This window comes from Pecten maximus, chromosome 1 (assembly GCF_902652985.1).
Source record: "Pecten maximus chromosome 1, xPecMax1.1, whole genome shotgun sequence".
Taxonomy (NCBI): domain Eukaryota; kingdom Metazoa; phylum Mollusca; class Bivalvia; order Pectinida; family Pectinidae; genus Pecten; species Pecten maximus.
In genome coordinates, this window is record NC_047015.1 from 51,054,932 (window position 1) to 51,072,923 (window position 17,992).

Here is a 17,992-nt window from a genome sequence, read left to right on the forward strand (position 1 = left end):
CTTTGCAGTTAAACGTCATGTTATATGGTCATATGTTTTTGAAATAAGTTCATATTTCAATTGTCATTTGACAAAATTAAATGGCTAATTTCATCCCAATAATTTGTGTGTGTGCGTGTCTTTTTTCACATCAGTTCTGAGGGTATTTTAGAATTTTAATTCTTGACATATGTTGGACATATGCTTTTTCTGAATTATGACACACAGCATGTGTACACACATTATATTATACCCATAGATCAAATTTTCCCATGACAGGTGAAAAAATATGTACGTAAAATACGGTTTACACTTAACAAAATCCACTTCAAAAGACTTTGTAGATAAGAGCTTAATCCGTGATAAATAAGTCACGTTCAGACGTTGACAGATTTTCATAAGTTATGATAAGACTTAAGATAATGCATGTTGGGGGCCTCGGCTAGTTTGCCATACCTTTTAATCTTAATCCGTGTCCAATTATTGATATTTAAATCAATCCTTTATAAGCTACTCTGGTCAATGTACAGCTTAACACATCAAGACAATTCTTATATCTATATTGGAAAATATGGAGAACTATTATCAAGTAGCAGTTCTAAATACAAGATGTGTGTTGCATTTACAAAAAAAAAAAAAAAAAAGAATTTTAAAAGAAAGAATTTGGTAAAAATGAATTTAATATCAAAATTTTATTGACAGCGCAAGTCTTCATTGCTGGCAAATTTCCTGTGGGCCTTTTCATTTTGCAGCGAAAAACTGCTGGGAAAGCAAAATTTACACTTTAATAAGTATGCAAAAAATAAAGGTCATAACCTATCCAATAAAGTTTTTTTTTCAATATTTTTCCCTCAATACTGTACTTTAGGAAATCAAGAATGTATCTAACACTAGCAAAACTTTGGATAAGTTCATTAGAATACAATCAATTAAAAACGTTCAATTTTTTTCATACTAAATGTAATGCTTCAGAAAGAAACTTGGTGTCAAAGTAACTAACATGTGTATCATATGGTTTATAAATCTCTATCCGTGCTACTGACAAACTCATCTTATGCTGCTTAATTACATACCCATATTTCAAAAGTTCTCTAAAATTGTTCAATTTTTCTTTCTTAACACAAAAAGGTACATGAATATTTGTAATTATATAATGAATATTGCATAAAGACTCTAACATGTTGTTTCATCTGCATTACCCCAGTTATCATTTTGAGGACCTGACATTTACATGGATTTCATCTACCAGGTAAATGTACTTATCAGGTATCATCATTGAAATTGTAGATGTTTACCTTTACAGGTCTGAGTTGGTGTATAATCAATCTTTTATTGACATTTTGTTAATTTTAAAATTGAATTACAGTATTTAATTTACCTGTACCTAATGTCTGGGTATTTTTTCCTCGAAGAGCTGCTCCATTTAAGATACAAACATCTAAACTTGTCAACCTGCTATGACAACCACTTGTCTATAACAACAGCTTTGTAATGGTCCAAAGTTTTTTTTTGCTTTATAATTATATATGGTACCAAACCTGTATAACAACTACCTGTACAATTCATCATCAACGACTGATTGTTTGGGTCTCCAGAATCAATTTATGATGACTGGTCTCTGTGATATATTTATAAATCAATAGACTTGAAAAAGAAAAACTTGTTTACATGAAAAAATGCAAAGGTTGATTTTAACATCTGTAAAATATAACACATTTATACGGCTATCATATATCAACTTGTCACAAAAGAATTTGAAACAGCTGCAAGTTTTTGAAAATAATGGAGGATGTAGATTGACCTAAAAAAATTCTCTACCAATCTGCATCAATGATTCCTATAAATTATCTTCTCTGGATATGTGACCTTCCGGCCTGTCTTTGATGAGATTATATAAATATCTGGGTAGCGATTCAATGTAGAACAATACGCAGTCCAGAAAAACACAAGAAACAAAACGAAAATCCATTTGCATCATAATATGCAACCGAAGAAATTAGCACTTCAAAGAAATCGCCCACATAATAGCTATGTTTTCATGTTTCATTATTTTCCCATTCCGAGTTACAAGCCGATATTTTCCTTTGATAAGGAAGAGAGATATTGATTACAACAGAATCCGGTATTTTAGATCGGTAAGAAAATCCATAAAGAATATAGAAATACATGTTTTGAATGCCCTTTTCAAGCCTATTCTCAAAGGTAAGCTACAAAATATCAAATTAGATTGTTACACTTGTAATAAAAATGAATCATAAATCAGATTTATTTTTCTCATGGTGTTTGGAGATGATGAATAAATGTTCTACTACAATAGAACTTATAATGTTTCTCATGGTAACCATTCCTATAAGGTAAAGAATGTCAGTTTTATAATAAAATATTTTTTAAAAATCCAAATTAACTGTGGAGCAAACTAGAAAACTGGCAGGTCAACGAAGGTTCCTCTGTAAATTTCCCGATATTAAGCACAAGGCCTAGATAAAAGTCACCATTTTGGATTTAGGAGTAATGGGTAATGATCACGTCTCCGAAAGTTTGGCCTTCTATAATGACCTTATGTGATGTAGTTAAAGATGTTTTTATACATTTTACAACAATTGGGAAACAAGTTATATTAATCACGCTTGTTGGTTCCGATAGAAGTGCAAGAGGGGTCTTACTGTGGGAGTAAACCGAAGTACCCGGGGAAAACCCACGTAGCCGTGCAGGTGACCCCTAACCTTTTCACGTGCGATAGGGGAATCAAACCCTGCATGGCCACCTACGTGAACGGAAAGTGTGTTAACACTATGCCACCCGACCTTCCTCCGATGATGTATTTGTAAAAGCACATTCCAAAGTTCTATTTTTAGTAACAATGACCTTGACAGTGTGAAATTTAAGAAATTTTGTCTTTGAATTCAGAGATAATCTTGAAGGCAGGCAGTCAGATGGACACACCGTTTTTGCTATAATTATACAGAGCACCAACATCTACTATTGTCACCAATATCATGATTCAAATGGTTGGAAATGTTTTTAAGAAGACATCTTTCAATGTGTTTTGTATTGTTTATTAAGTTAAATATGGTATTTTTAGAGTTAAAGTGCAGCGTTGAATATTCCATCAGTAATGGTCGACGGATATATATGTAACAATTTATTCAAGATTTTTACCTGGTAAGTAATTATATATAATCTTTCTAAATGTTTATACATGTTTATGCATTCCTTTAGAATATATTATATGAGTTTCCACAAAGTATATATATTAATGCAATTGTTCAAGCATGATGTGTGAACAAAAATATATTATCTTTGAAATCTTGAGAATATATGTTCATAGGTTGGAGACCAAAGATTATATTTTTATCTTTTTAACTTTTGTAAAACTTATGTAGTATCACAAATTCCCAGATAAAGCTTACAATAGTCTTTTTACAACGTTATGCAGACTTAACTGATATTTTTACCCAACAATGAGTTGAGACAAAAGTCGAATCCGACAACAGAATTTCTAGCTAATGGTATTCAGCAAAATATGTTCAAGATTTAATAAAGTGTTTCCAGCATATTTATATAGGTACTATGTAAGTCAAATGTAATTTTTAATTTTAATATTTTCTTTATGACATCAAAAATGTTAATACTTTAATTGTTCTCAGCATGTTAAGAAATGTACCCCCTACCAAAATGAAACTTGTTATACCTTCATAAAACGTAACACCCCCCCCCCAACCAAACCAAAATCTTCAATATTCATTTTATTAAACTGTATTGTGAAGATATAAATAGATCTATGACATTTACTAGTGTATCTGACCTCACCTCTCCTTAATCCCCAACCAAGCCTGTTTTTTTTTTCTTTTCCTATTTTTTTTTTTTTTTCAAGCTTTTGTGTGTGTGTGTGGGGGGGTGGGGGGGGGGGGGGGGGGGGGGGGGGATGTGCAGGGCAAGAAAAAATCCAGACCCAATGGTCCAAAAACTTGGTAAGAACTTGCCAGATCTTTAGGCATTGGTCCATATTTTCCAGTATTTTTTATCTCTTTTCATTTGGAAGTTTTAAAATATGTGTACTACAGTTCAGTTAAATATTGGACCACTATGTTTCAACTTTGGTTCCGTACTTTTGAAATTAAACTTGTCCAACAGAACTATATTAAAGATACTGAAAGTATATTTTCTATCTAGATATGGTGTTCTACAGTTCTGGACACTAAATTTAAAAGTTATTGAATCAATATTAATTATTCAAACAAATATGTACAATGGTCAAACATGTAGTATATGGACAGTATACCCATACAAATATATAGAGTACTCAAACATAAGTATGATAGGTCTATGTAGGTAATACCAAATATACAATATACACCTATGTGAATTTGCAACAAGGAGAATTTTCACACCAATTCACCATCTTAAATCACCCTGCCACCAGACAGGAAAGAACTTAAGAAGTATAGAGGTAATGATTTCAGTACCGTTGTGGAAGTCTACATGAATTATGAGGATTAGGCCACTATCGGATACATTTATAGTGCTGTCATAACGAAATATCACACCTTGATAATTTAGCATTACACCTCACATGGTCACTTTATATTGAAAGTAGGCAACTTAGTCCTTACAGTCAATGTTAATATTAAATGTCAATCAAATGGCCGCAAATAGAAATATAAAGGACTTCAATTTGTCTCGGCCAGAACCCATAACCATCCTCACTCAGAAATTTCCAAAGTGAGGCAGTGTCAAGGGAGACATTAAGAAGAAAAAAGTTTTGTTTTTTAAGGGGATAAATGATAAGATCCCAAATTTAGTTGCCTCTTTCATACGTATCATGCAATGGGGGCCAGTACAGGTACATTTCTTACACCCTAGGATACCTGCTCCAGCCTAAAACTCAATTGTTTTGTGAACTTTGAGATTATTCTCGCAAATTCAATCAGAAAAAAAACAACTGTTTCTATGAAAGCCGGAGGGTCAAAAATTGGAACGATAAAAAATATCTTAGGGATTAACTAAAGGTGCTGTTTAATTCATTCTAATTAAATTAAATTGGTAATCAATCGATCTTGTCATTTTTAATTTCAAAAAGATTTTCTTTTACATATATCTCATTTATGTCATCACCATAAATGATATAAGTAATGAATTGAAATTTTCCCTCTGTGCAGTAATCTTTTTTTCACAGAGGACCTATGCAGAGTTTTAAAACTGTCAAAATAGGAATATTTTCTAAAATTATGGGCATACAATTAGATAGATAATAGCTTGAAACATCTTAAATGACTCAAATTGCTATACAAAGTTTTTAATTACGCATAATTGCCTTGAAGATTTTATTCAAAAACCTGATGAAATGATACCTACGGATTTTAAAGCAATCTTCGACTAGTTCACCCAGAGGACTCTTTTATTATGAAGATTTTTACATCGCAATTTATGGCTTGGTGAGGTGAAATGAGTGTGAGGTATAAATCCAATTTAAAGAGCTGGTATTAACAGTTAATACCATTTTAATTTTAAGTTTTTGTCACAACCTATTCATCTATAACAAGACCTAGTAAAAAAATCTAAAATAACATATAACATGTTCTAATGAGATAAATATATAACATTTCATAATGACCATGCAATTATGATCGAGTGAAAGACACCTACATTTTAATGTATATAACTGATTAATTATTTCAAAAATCCTTTAAAACATTAAGCAGTATAAAAAAAAAAACAGCGATATTAAGCTCATGATCGGCTCTCAATAACATTGGAATATTTCCCATTAAGTCTACAAAGGTTATTCCCTCAACGTAAACAGATTTGTGGAGGTTAGATTTAGACAGGAGGTTGCTGGCATGGTCTTCCACTATAAGATCGGGTTCAGATCTGAAGGTGAAGTTTATAATTACCTGTATAGGTACAAAATATATACCATGTAAGTATCTTGTTGCCATTTTAAGTACTTGTATTCATTACAACAGGTTTTTTTTAGGAATATGATATCCGTATCCATATATAGCTAATTTCGGTTTGTACAATCAAACCAGGGATTATTTTTGGTTTCCAAAAGGATGGGTCATTTTCAAGATAAAGAACTATCTGTAATATAATTTATGGGCCATTTATAGACATTTAAAGGATTTTTCTGAATCATGTGGGTCATTCAGGAAAACTGTGGGCCAAATGGCCCCATGACCCCCTCCAAAATGATCCTTGAAACCTGTCTATAAAGGTCACTCAAGGGAACAGAGGTTCATTTATTACAACTGTGTTACAATGGGAAAAAAGCCAGATGGCCTTTATAGACAGGTTTTTGGCTATAAACAGGTGGCCTTTATAAACAAGTTTTTGTTGTTATGGGTGGTCTTTTTTTATTGGCTTGTGCTACATAAAGTTAGTCTTTTTGGACAGGTTTTTGCTGTATAAAGGTGAACATTTTTCACAGATTTGTATTATATAAATATATGGCCTTTATGGACAAGGTTTTGCTATAAATACCTAGGTGGCCTTTAATGCAGGTTTGACTGTATAACATTTAAGGTTCTTTTGATTAATGGCCGACTAAATTCCCCTTAAAATATGAGACATCTTCAGGACAATTTTTTATTTGTACTTGTCCATGAAGTATCAAAAAATTATGAGGTTCAATTCATATATATAAACTGATGAAAAGAAAACATTGTACATACCTGCTGCAAATGAAGCTGCTCTCTCTTCCGACACAAGGAGGGTTCGCGCTTGGGTCCCCAGGATATGGAGCAGGTGGCTGTCGCAAAGTTGTAGCAAAGATATTGCATAGTTTGCTTTTGACCAATAGTTGGCCTTCTGAAACCAATTCCATGTCGTCAAGATAAATGCTTCGACATCTTTGGATGGGACGGCACGGTCCGAACTTAAAGACGCCGAATCTGTCGCCAGACTTGGAGCTGTTCGACTTCTAGCATACGTAAAGTCTTTATACAGTAACGGCTGCAACAACGTCACCATCTGCTGCAACAGATCCACACTTTGAAACCGTCGCATTAAACCTAACATGAAACGTTTTTTGGAATGGTCTCCGATTTTTTCCAACCATCCTTTTGCCTCTTTTAGTTTTGTGTTTAGCTGACATGATTCACATTGTCCGCATGCCTTTTTCGTGTTTACACATCGCATGTGCAATGCCTGTCCGATGTTGAACTCAAAGAGCTCCACCTTATTGTTCGGGTGCTTCATGACCCCATCACTCAGGCTCGACATGCTGGTGTGAGGAATTTGCTGACAAACTTCGACCATGGCCTAAATAACACTCCAGGAATTTCTGTGATAAGTCACTAATAAAAGTCGTCACTTTTCTCTTATCTGAAACAGACAATTAATATTTATATATGAAAATGACAGGGATCATCTTTCTAAAATTCTAAATCAATACGGGAATGTTACTGGATTTTAATTAAGTGATTTGAATCGGTTCCACTTTCAATATCTTTACAGGTAATTAATTGAATGACAAAGCGATCATTGTTTATATTCAATTTTAAAGCTAAATTGTAGAATTATCAAGTTGGGTACTTCATATATTTTAAACAACTTCCTCTGCCCTATATCTACAAACACCCTCCTACCCTCATTTTCAAAAGTACACATGTACACCAAGCCTCAACTACAAATATGCATCTTCCACACATTGAGTTCATCAGGGCATTGACTTTCCGTATTGGAATGTTATTCCATTCTTGGACGAGTGCATCATTTGCGAACGGAGGGAGGGTATTTGGGGGGTTACGGCGATTTCGAATTCTTCTGTCTAATTCATCCCACAAATGCTCGATTGGGGACAGGTCGGGGCTATATGGAGGCCAATCTATAGGAACAATGTTCTGTGTCGCAAGAAAGTCTCTACAGACTCTTGCAACGTGTGGTCTCGCGTTATCTTGCTGAAAGGTTAGATGATGCTGCCTAACAAACGGCACAACATGGGGCCTAAGGATCTCATCCCGATAGCGTACGGCCGTTAAATTCCCATTGACTATCACCAAAGGCGTCTTCAAACCATGGGAGATTCCCGCCCAAACCATAACTGATCCACCCCCAAATCGGTCGTGTTCCAAAACACAGGCGTCAGCAAAACGTTCGCCTCGACGCCGGTACACACGTTGACGGCCATCTGCTCGAAATAACGTGAATCGAGATTCATCGGTGAAGAGCATAGACCTCCAACGTCTCATAGGAAAACGTCTGGGCATATGTGCCGTTGCCCATTGCATACGACGTGCTCGACGTTGCGGTGTTAGTGGTAAACCAACGTACTGTCGCCTTGCACGCAAATTAGCCTCACGCAGTCTGTTGATCACTGTTTGGGGATGAATTCGACGGTTATGATTACCAATCGTATTCCTTGCCGTTTCAGCGGCCGTTAATCTCCTGTTACGCAGGTGTGCCAACCTAAGAACCCGGTCTTGACGTCGCGACGTTACGCGTGGACGTCCTGATCTCGGCTGGTCATCGACTCTTCCTGTTGCGTTAAGACGTGAAACTAATCGACTAATAGTCGATTTGTGAACTCTGAATTGTCGAGCGACGTGAAGTTGCGTGTTCCCTGCCAGAAGCATCGCTATAGCACGTCCTCTATCAACCTTTGATAACCGTGGCATAATTGTAAAAGGAATTATTGTTTGCAAAAGTATTGGCGATGATGTGGCTCAATGTTAGTGATGAATTGATACTGGTTTGAATGAAAAAAGAACGCATATGTTTGTACAGGCACGGTTTTTGATGTTTTTACCGCGCCGGAAGTGCATAGGTCTCTAGTCACACTTGGGTGATTTTGAAGATTGGTATGGGTGTTAGGCAGGGTGCATGTTTATTTCCGCGATTTTTATACAGATATGTATATTTAATACAAAATCAATCACAATTTTCCATGTTGCGTTTCTTTTTCGTTTCAGTATATATGGCTTTATGGACAAGGTATTGCTATAAATACCTAGGTGGCCTTTAATGCAGGTTTGACTGTATAACATGAGGTTCTTTTGATTAATGGCCGACTAAATTCCCTTTAAAATATGAGACATCTTCAGGACAATTTTTTATTTGTACTTGTCCATGAAGTATCAAAAAATTATGAGGTTCAATTCATTTAAGCATTGAACGGCTTTCAGATGGCATTCATATTGACTATGAATGCCAACTGAAAGCCGTTCAATTCTTATATTTACCATCTGCGATTTTTTTATTTGTCATGCGATTTTTGTTTTGAAATTTTCAAATTCTAATTTCCCGCGCTTACCAGTAGCAGAGATCACTTCCTGTTGGCAGTTCATAGGCTGGTGAACTCGCAACTGAATTGGTAGGGTTATATAGTGGCAGTGCCATACAATGGTAAATATATATGTATATAAACTGATGAAAGAAAACATTGTACATACCTGCTGCAAATGAAGCTGCTCTCTCTTCCGACACAAGGAGGGTTCGCGCTTGGGTCCCCAGGATATGGAGCAGGTGGCTGTCGCAAAGTTGTAGCAAAGATATTGCATAGTTTGCTTTTGACCAATAGTTGGCCTTCTGAAACCAATTCCATGTCGTCAAGATAAATGCTTCAACATCTTTGGATGGGACGGCACGGTCCGAACTTAAAGACGCTGAATCTGTCGCCAGACTTGGAGCTGTTCGACTTCTGGCATACGTAAAATCTTTATACAGTAATGGCTGCAACAACGTCACCATCTGCTGCAACAGATCCACACTTTGAAACCGTCGCATTAAACCTAACATAAAACGTTTTTTGGAATGGTCTCCGATTTTTTCCAACCATCCTTTTGCCTCTTTTAGTTTTGTGTTTAGCTGACATGATTCACATTGTCCGCATGCCTTTTTGGTGTTTACACATCGCATGTGCAATGCCTGTCCGATGTTGAACTCAAAGAGCTCCACCTTATTGTTCGGGTGCTTCATGACCCCATCACTCAGGCTCGACATGCTGGTGTGAGGAATTTGCTGACAAACTTCGACCATGGCCTAAATAACACTCCAGGAATTTCTGTGATAAGTCACTAATAAAAGTCGTCACCTTTCTCTTATCTGAAACAGACAATTAATATTTATATATGAAAATGACGGGGATCATCTTTCTAAAATTCTAAATCAATACGGGAATGTTACTGGATTTTAATTAAGTGATTTGAATCGGTTCCACTTTCAATATCTTTACAGGTAATTAATTGAATGACAAAGCGATCATTGTTTATATTCAATTTTAAAGCTAAATTGTAGAATTATCAAGTTGGGTACTTCATATATTTTAAACAACTTCCTCTGCCCTATATCTACAAACACCCTCCTACCCTCATTTTCAAAAGTACACATGTACACCAAGCCTCAACTACAAATATGCATCTTCCACACCCCCATCTAAATTATACATACAGTTGTTTCCTCAGGCCCCTTCTACAAATATACACACTCCTTGGCCCCATCTACAAAAATACATGCTCCCCACCATTATCTACAAATATGCATCCTCCCCAACCCCATCTACAAATATACACCCTCCCCACCCCCATCTACAAATATGCATCCTCCCCACCCCCATCTACAAATATACACCCTCCCCACCCCCATCTACAAATATGCATCCTCCCCACCCCCATCCACAAATATACACCCTCCCCACCCCTATCTAAAAATATACACCCTCCCCACCCCCATCTACAAATATACACCCTCCCCACCCCCATCTACAAATATGCATCCTCCCCACCCCATCTACAAATATGCATCCTCCCAACCACCATCTACAAATATACACCCTCCCAACCACCATCTACAAATATACACCCTCCTGCACCCCCATCTACAAATATACACCCTCCCCACCCCCATCTACAAATATACACCCTCCCAAACACCATCTACAAATATACACCCTCCCCACCCCCATCTACAAATATGCATCCTCCCCAACCCGATCTACAAATATGCATCCTCCCCACCCCGATCTACAAATATGCATCCTCCCCACCACCATCTACAAATATGCATCCTCCCCACCACCATCTACAAATATGCATCCTCCCCACCCCCATCTACAAATATGCATCCACCCACCCCAATCTACAAATATACACCCTCTCCACCACCATCTACAAATATACACCCTCCTCACCCCCATCAGCAATAAACACCCTCCCCACCCTCATCTACAAATATATACCCTTCCCACCACCATCTACAAATATACACCTCCCCATCACCATCTACAAATATACAACCCTCCCCACCCAATCTACAAATATACACCCTCCCCACCACCATCTACAAATATACACCCTCCCCACCACCATCTACAATTATCAACCCTCCCCACCCAATCTACAAATATACACCCTCCCACCCATCTACAAATATATACCCTCCCCAACCACCATCTACAAATATACAACCTCCCCACCACCATCTACAAATATACACCCTCTCCACCACCATCTAGAAATATACACCCTCCCCACCCCATCTACAAATATACACCCTCCCCACCCCATCTACAAATATATACCCTCCCCACCACCATCTACAAATATACACCCTCCCCACCACCATCTACAGATATACAACCCTCCCCACCCCAATCTACAAATATACACCCTCCCCACCACCATCTACAAATATACAACCCTCCCCACCACCAATCTACAAATATACACCCTACACACCCCATCTACAAATTTAAACCCTTCCCACCACCATCTACAGATATATACTCTCCCCACCACCATCTACAAATATACACCCTCCCAACCCCCATCTACAAATATACACTCTCCCCACCCTCATCCTTCAGTAGTCACCTTTATTTTCACACCTCTATATATAACTTATCCCTCAAATACTTCTCTGTTCATCTACAAACTGTCTTTCACTTTCATCCCTCGGCTAATACCTGGTTCATCTTTTTTTTTCTTTTTCTTTTTTTATAAAATAAACTTTTTAGAATCTATATATCCTTGAAAATTTTGCATGCAATAGCATTTAAGTCTGATGAGTTGATAGTTGATATATTTAAAATCTCTGGAACACCATTATAATTTAAACTTTTAAACACCAAGAGTATTTTTCCTGATTTAAAATGTTTACCTGGTACCATTCTGTGCTTGTATATATCTAATCTATACCAGGTGTGTAAACAAAAATCTCTACACAAACCAGAATATTAATAGCATGTTAAAATGCCCTAGACTTTTCAACATTTTATTTATTTATTTCCAGTTTAAAGTAGGTCCAATCAGCCAATATTACAATGTATATACATGTACACACCTCTACACATCAAAACAAATGTATTACTTTCATGTTTCTACTTATATTAATATTTCATAAAGTTCCAGAATCGATGAATGATACTAATTGTTGTAAAAATTAAGTACTACTTCCAATTAACTGTTCTACATCCCGTTACTGAATAAATAATAAATGAAGATAGCAAGGTACCTTATCAATATATTGTCAACAAAACAGTCCAATGACAATATTTCTTTTGAATGACTCACATAATAAAAGTAACTCACATATATGACTCTCACATTTTTTCTTTAAAAATATACTCACCTGACAGTGAAAGAAATAATCACACTGGCACAAATGCGTAAGATACATACTAAACACACCTTAACTGCTTTACAAATACTGCAATACTGCCAAGTTTCAAGTCATTTCAGACCTTAGGACTGCCTGTCAATCAAGTATCGATTTTGTATCTCACAGACATCTCGCCCTTTAGAGTTCCGTGAAGATGAGCTGTGTGGTGGTGGGTCCCGCCAGCAGCCTTCGCCTTACATGATTGGTTTGTAACGCAGTCATTACGAGGTGTAAATATCAGCCATACCGGTGCAACTACCTGTCAATGATGACGTCCCCAAGGTGACAACGCTTGTTTATGTCGCATACTGAGCCATGCGTAGCGCAGTTGGTCGATAGTTTCGTAGTTGTCGCCAATGTCAGTTGTTGTATTTTGTTTTGTTTGTCCAGTTAACTCGATAATCTCATTTATATTTCTTACTAATCAATATATCTGTATTTTTCTAATTGATTTTCAATTATAAACATAAGCACAGAGAAATAAATTAAAAAACAAATACGTAGACATTCATACATGTAAATTGATAAAGTGTTGTTAGCTTGACGTAATAAAAGTAAACGATATAATGTACATGGAAGTTTTAGATGTCAAGTTGCACTTTGAATTTTCAAATATATTTTTTCTTAATTAGATTAGAGGAATCTTTTTTTAACTAATTTTTTACGTCATGTGATTTACCTGACAGAAATTAGAACAGTAGATAACTGCCAAGCAAGATCGGGGTAACTATGCTTGAACAATTTAACAAAAGTCAGTGCTATGTAAAGCGTATACGTCTTGCCACAGACGTCTGCTTCTGGTTAGTATTTATGGGGGGAAATATTGGTCCCTATACCAAGAGTAGGAGCTATAATATTTTTTTTCTATAAATACTAACCAGAAGCAGACGCATGTGGTCTTGCAGATTCAAACTCAAGCCAGTGACAAAGCTTATCTTGATATAATTTAAACATGTGCGTCAGTTCTTAATAAGTAATTAAATGCTTCAGTTAAAAAGATTTTGATTGATCTTCAGAACTTGTCTGTACAGAATTTAACATTTACACCGTCTCAACAACTTTTGGTCCCTCTTTTCATTATCAGGTGGCGTTTTAATTAATTACACATTCGGTGTATTTCTGTACGTCAATTAATAGCAGATCCTTACATGCATTAACTACTGCAGTGGTGCATGGCACCTGCATTTTTTTTCAAAACGTTTTGTATCAATATCATTGACAAGTAATGTTCACTCACCTTAAAATTGCCAAATACACAGTATGAAGGAAAGCTAAATATGAAATCCTATTCCAAGAATATATTTCCGTTCATTTTCGATTGAATAAATCACAATGTATATAAATAACCTTATATACGTGGTAAAACCCGGATGTAACAAATTACATATATGCAAATTAATTTCCTAACAAGGTATTTCCACTCCAACATATCCTCTCCATTTCCTCGATGACAAACTGTCCTAGATAATCCCTGACTTTACGCCATTCCTGTTCCCGACTGTGTCCGAAGTCTTCTAACATCATCCCATGTATCCGACGGTGATTTTGGGATTCATGCTGAATTCCAGACTTGTCCATCTTGCTGCTGTACAAGCGAGATCAAAGCTTACTCCAATCCTCCCCTCCCTTGTCGTTCTATAATCGTTGGAAGCTTAGTCTATCATATACAAATTTGAATATTTTTGAACAAATCTTTGAAAAATAAAATCAGGAAAAAATCACAGAAAAAAGATGAAAATGCGTGAAATATAAAGCGGGAAAATGACAGGTGTTGACATATTTTTGGCACGTGAATGCGTATGTTGACTTGTATGCATTTTCTTTCAATGTTGGCTGAGATGTACGTGTATTGTTCTTTATTTCTGTAACTCTTCATATTTTTGGGAAATAAAGGAAATAATAATAACAGGGGCTTTTTAATCATTTCTGTAGGTGATACTCCAGAGCCTAGACAGCTGTGTAGGAATCCACTGGGTAACAACACACACGTGACCATAATTACACGTATTTAACTAGTTAACTAATTGCTTTATATTGACAAAACACCTGGTAAATTCTGAGGGGGAAAGTCCGATCTTATCGATATTCTAGAATAAAGATAGCTTACGAGACTAATATTTAATGGTAGATCATCTATAAGCATCTTATCTATAAACTAAAAATATAGCGGATTTAGGTCATGGTAATCCGTATTGCACCAGGTAAGGTATTGTTTTAATTCCAGTTAAAAAAAGATAACATTCATACATATTTTTATGTACCTTTTTGCTTTATGGTCATATTACAGCTATCATGAAATTAAAGCTGTTACATGTACAAAATGAAAATTGACATTGTGTATATTTCATGAACACTAGTACCGTATAGTTTATAACTACAATATAGGGAGAAATAGAAATTTGCTTGCAAGGAGAGAAAGCATATGAAGACGACACTTTTAATCGTAAGTACATGTACATATTAAGGAAAAAAGGGTAGCTGTATCGACGTTTATATTAGTTTTTTTTCTTTGTATCAAATTAAACTGAGATCTTTGGTTCAAGCTGGATATTTTGCACGAAACTATTGGTGAAGATGGTCGCAGCAGGGAACAAGACTGTGGTTAAGACTACATGGGTTACTTCCCTTGGTCGGTCGTATCTATCAATGAATATTTGGTATACTTCTCAGCATTCATGTATTACAACCAATCAATCAATCAATCAAATACGTGCCTAATGGACAGGCAAGGGCGGTTACCTCCACTTGCTTGTCATTTTTCTCATCAAAACATCGCTGCACGTAACATTAGTTTTCAGACACGGTAAACTTAGGACCACAATGTAATGTTATGACGAATAAATTTGTACATTGGAGAAGAGACAGTAACGCGTATGTTATCAAAAGGAAAAGATTCCCTTATATAATCTATGGATTCAAACCAATAGGATAATATATACACATACATTTTTTTTTCATTTCCTGGTGTGTGACTAAAATATCAACAACGATCCGAATGTTCTGTTTTACTGAGAATTAGCCTCAAGTCTCTCTGATAACATGTTGTCTTAGCACCAATAGTAAATCATTGGGAAAAACAGGAACTTTTATATAATTATAGGCCTAATCTTATAGGATTGGAACTGTTGTCACAATTTATTGATTTTATTTATTGTAATAATCATATTTTGGAGGCCGGTATAGAGGATAAAAAAGGTCCTGCACTGGTAATAAAATTTATCTTTTTATCTTTTTTTTTTTTTATCTTTTAATTTATGTTTTATATCGTTCTTATATCCGACGTTCTCCATCACTTTTCATTGGTGAACAATCCACATTTTCGAACCTCCTTGAGATCTATAAAGCATGAACTCTTAAAATATGTTACCAATATTTAGCTCAAATAAGTGGCTTGCCACATTCAAGGTCACATTGGTCTGATAATATATGCTTTAGTTTTAGATATATTCTATGAAAATGTAAAATATATTTATTTTACAACAAGGCAAAGCAAGAAACATCAACTCATGTAAATCACTCTCGATGGCCCAGATGGAAGCGCGAGACGGGTCTAAATGTGGGAGGAAACTGGAGTACCCGGAGAAAACCCACGTGGTTGATCGGGAATTTCGGGAATCGAACTCCAGCCACCTATGTGAAAGGCAAGTGTGTTAATACTGTGCCACCCGACCACCCAGTCCAGAAGGTCAAGGTTCATCGGATGGATAAATGACCTGTATACTTTTTGTTTATTTATGTATTTAAATCGTTAGCCGTATGGTTACACTTTTATGACCTGTGGGCGAACTGATGTAGATTGAGTTAGTTAGTAACTTCCTTTTATATAATCTGACTTGATTCGAAATCATAATTAATGCGCGAGTGCAGTACTGGTCAGTTTAGTGCCAGATTAGATGACGTATAAAAACTACTTCTCCAGAATTGTTTCCTGCATTCTAATCAAATTTGATAACCTTATCAAATAAGGACAGCTTTAATCTTAGAACAGGACAGAATTTTGAATGGGTATGAATTGTATTCAAATTCGAACATTTTTCTGCCAACGAGATGACGATTTTCTTACTTTTTCATTGTAATCATATTCTCTAAATTCAATATACATTAATCGTGTCTTTATTTGATAACTACCGGTTACTTTTCAATAATGAACTTATAAATATCGGCTGATGGTCATGCGGAAAAGGGAAGTTATACGTTGTAAGGAAAGTTGTGCCGTGGGCCGATGGGTTATTAACAGGGCATAAACGTCACTTCGATCGTTTTCAATTGATACTGGAATCTAATTCTATCCTTTACAGAGGAATATAATAACTATGGACTAGTTATTCTCCTTTGTCAAGAATGGCGGAAAGCAACAATATGTGTTATATAGTGAAAACGTTTGCGGACAGAGATTCGACCATTCTCTGCCAACAGGCAATGAAATAAAGGGAAGCAACTCTGATAAATCTTATCCCATCGTTGTAAACTCCTGTGATTTAATTTATGACCGGAATAATCGATACCGTGCACGGATTGTGTCAACAGAAAAATAATTAAAAAAAAATAAAAGTTAAATATTTCCTCATTTCCGGAGAAGTTTATACTTTTAGAACATTAAAGTGTAGTAGGCGAATTGATCATGATTTTTAAAGGAGTCGCTTTACTCTTTATCAACTTGTTTCTTATGTGAAAAAATCAAATGATTTTTTTTTTATCAAGAATACGTTTTTAGTCGTGTATGTAGGCTATTCAAATCTTCCTGTGTTCGTGGAAGGGTCCGGCGGTAAATAATCATTATCTGGAAGGATATTTCTCAGACTCGCATATATGTATAATATATGTAATCGAGAAAACAAAATGGCCGACAGACTGCCATCTTGGATTTTGATATTTGATAATGGTTATCGCTATTTCTTGAAAAGTATCTGGGGGATATTTCTCAAACTTTACATGTAGGTTTCCCTGGGTTCTTAGTTGTGGTATTTCAACTTTCATTTTGATTTAGGAAGCAAAATAGCAAACCGGAAGCAATCTTGGATCCTGGCATTTAGTTAGTTATCTTATTTCTCAGAAAGTTATTCTTAGATCTTTGATTACAGATTAGGGTTTTCTTGTTATCAGATTTTGAGAGGAAAAGAGAAAATATTATCAGTCTTACATAGAACCGATAAGACCAATCAATGATGGACGCCAAGATTTATCTTGGATTTCTTGCTGATATAAAAAGAATCGATTTTTTTTATATAAAAAGTTATCTTTTTTTAAGATATATCAAGAAAGGATTTTTGATAAAAATAATTCGTAAAAAAAATCCATTATTGATATCAAAAAATGTTTAGATATCATTTTTTTATATACAAATAACTCTACATGTAAAAATCGAATTATGGATATAAAAAATAGTCAACAAAATTTAGTGAATAAATAGTATCGA

General features: G+C 35.6%; 1 protein-coding gene across 2 annotated transcripts in view; it reads right to left on the minus strand.

Annotated features, from left to right (window-relative positions):
* The window catches only part of LOC117337258 (CMT1A duplicated region transcript 1 protein-like), a 42,188-nt gene extending 29,338 nt beyond the window's left edge, over positions 1–12,850 (minus strand). The window contains exons 1-2 of one of the 2 annotated variants that reach the window (XM_033898160.1): positions 12,606–12,850; positions 6,654–7,305 (exon numbers count right to left, since the gene is read on the minus strand). In XM_033898160.1, the coding sequence (XP_033754051.1) occupies positions 6,654–7,239 (586 nt within the window). In that variant the 5' untranslated portion in view covers positions 7,240–7,305; positions 12,606–12,850. Of the gene's footprint in view, positions 1–6,653; positions 7,306–12,546 lie in introns of both variants that reach the window. The other variant, XM_033898153.1, reaches the window with a different exon arrangement.
* Positions 12,851–17,992: the final 5,142 nt, after the last annotated feature.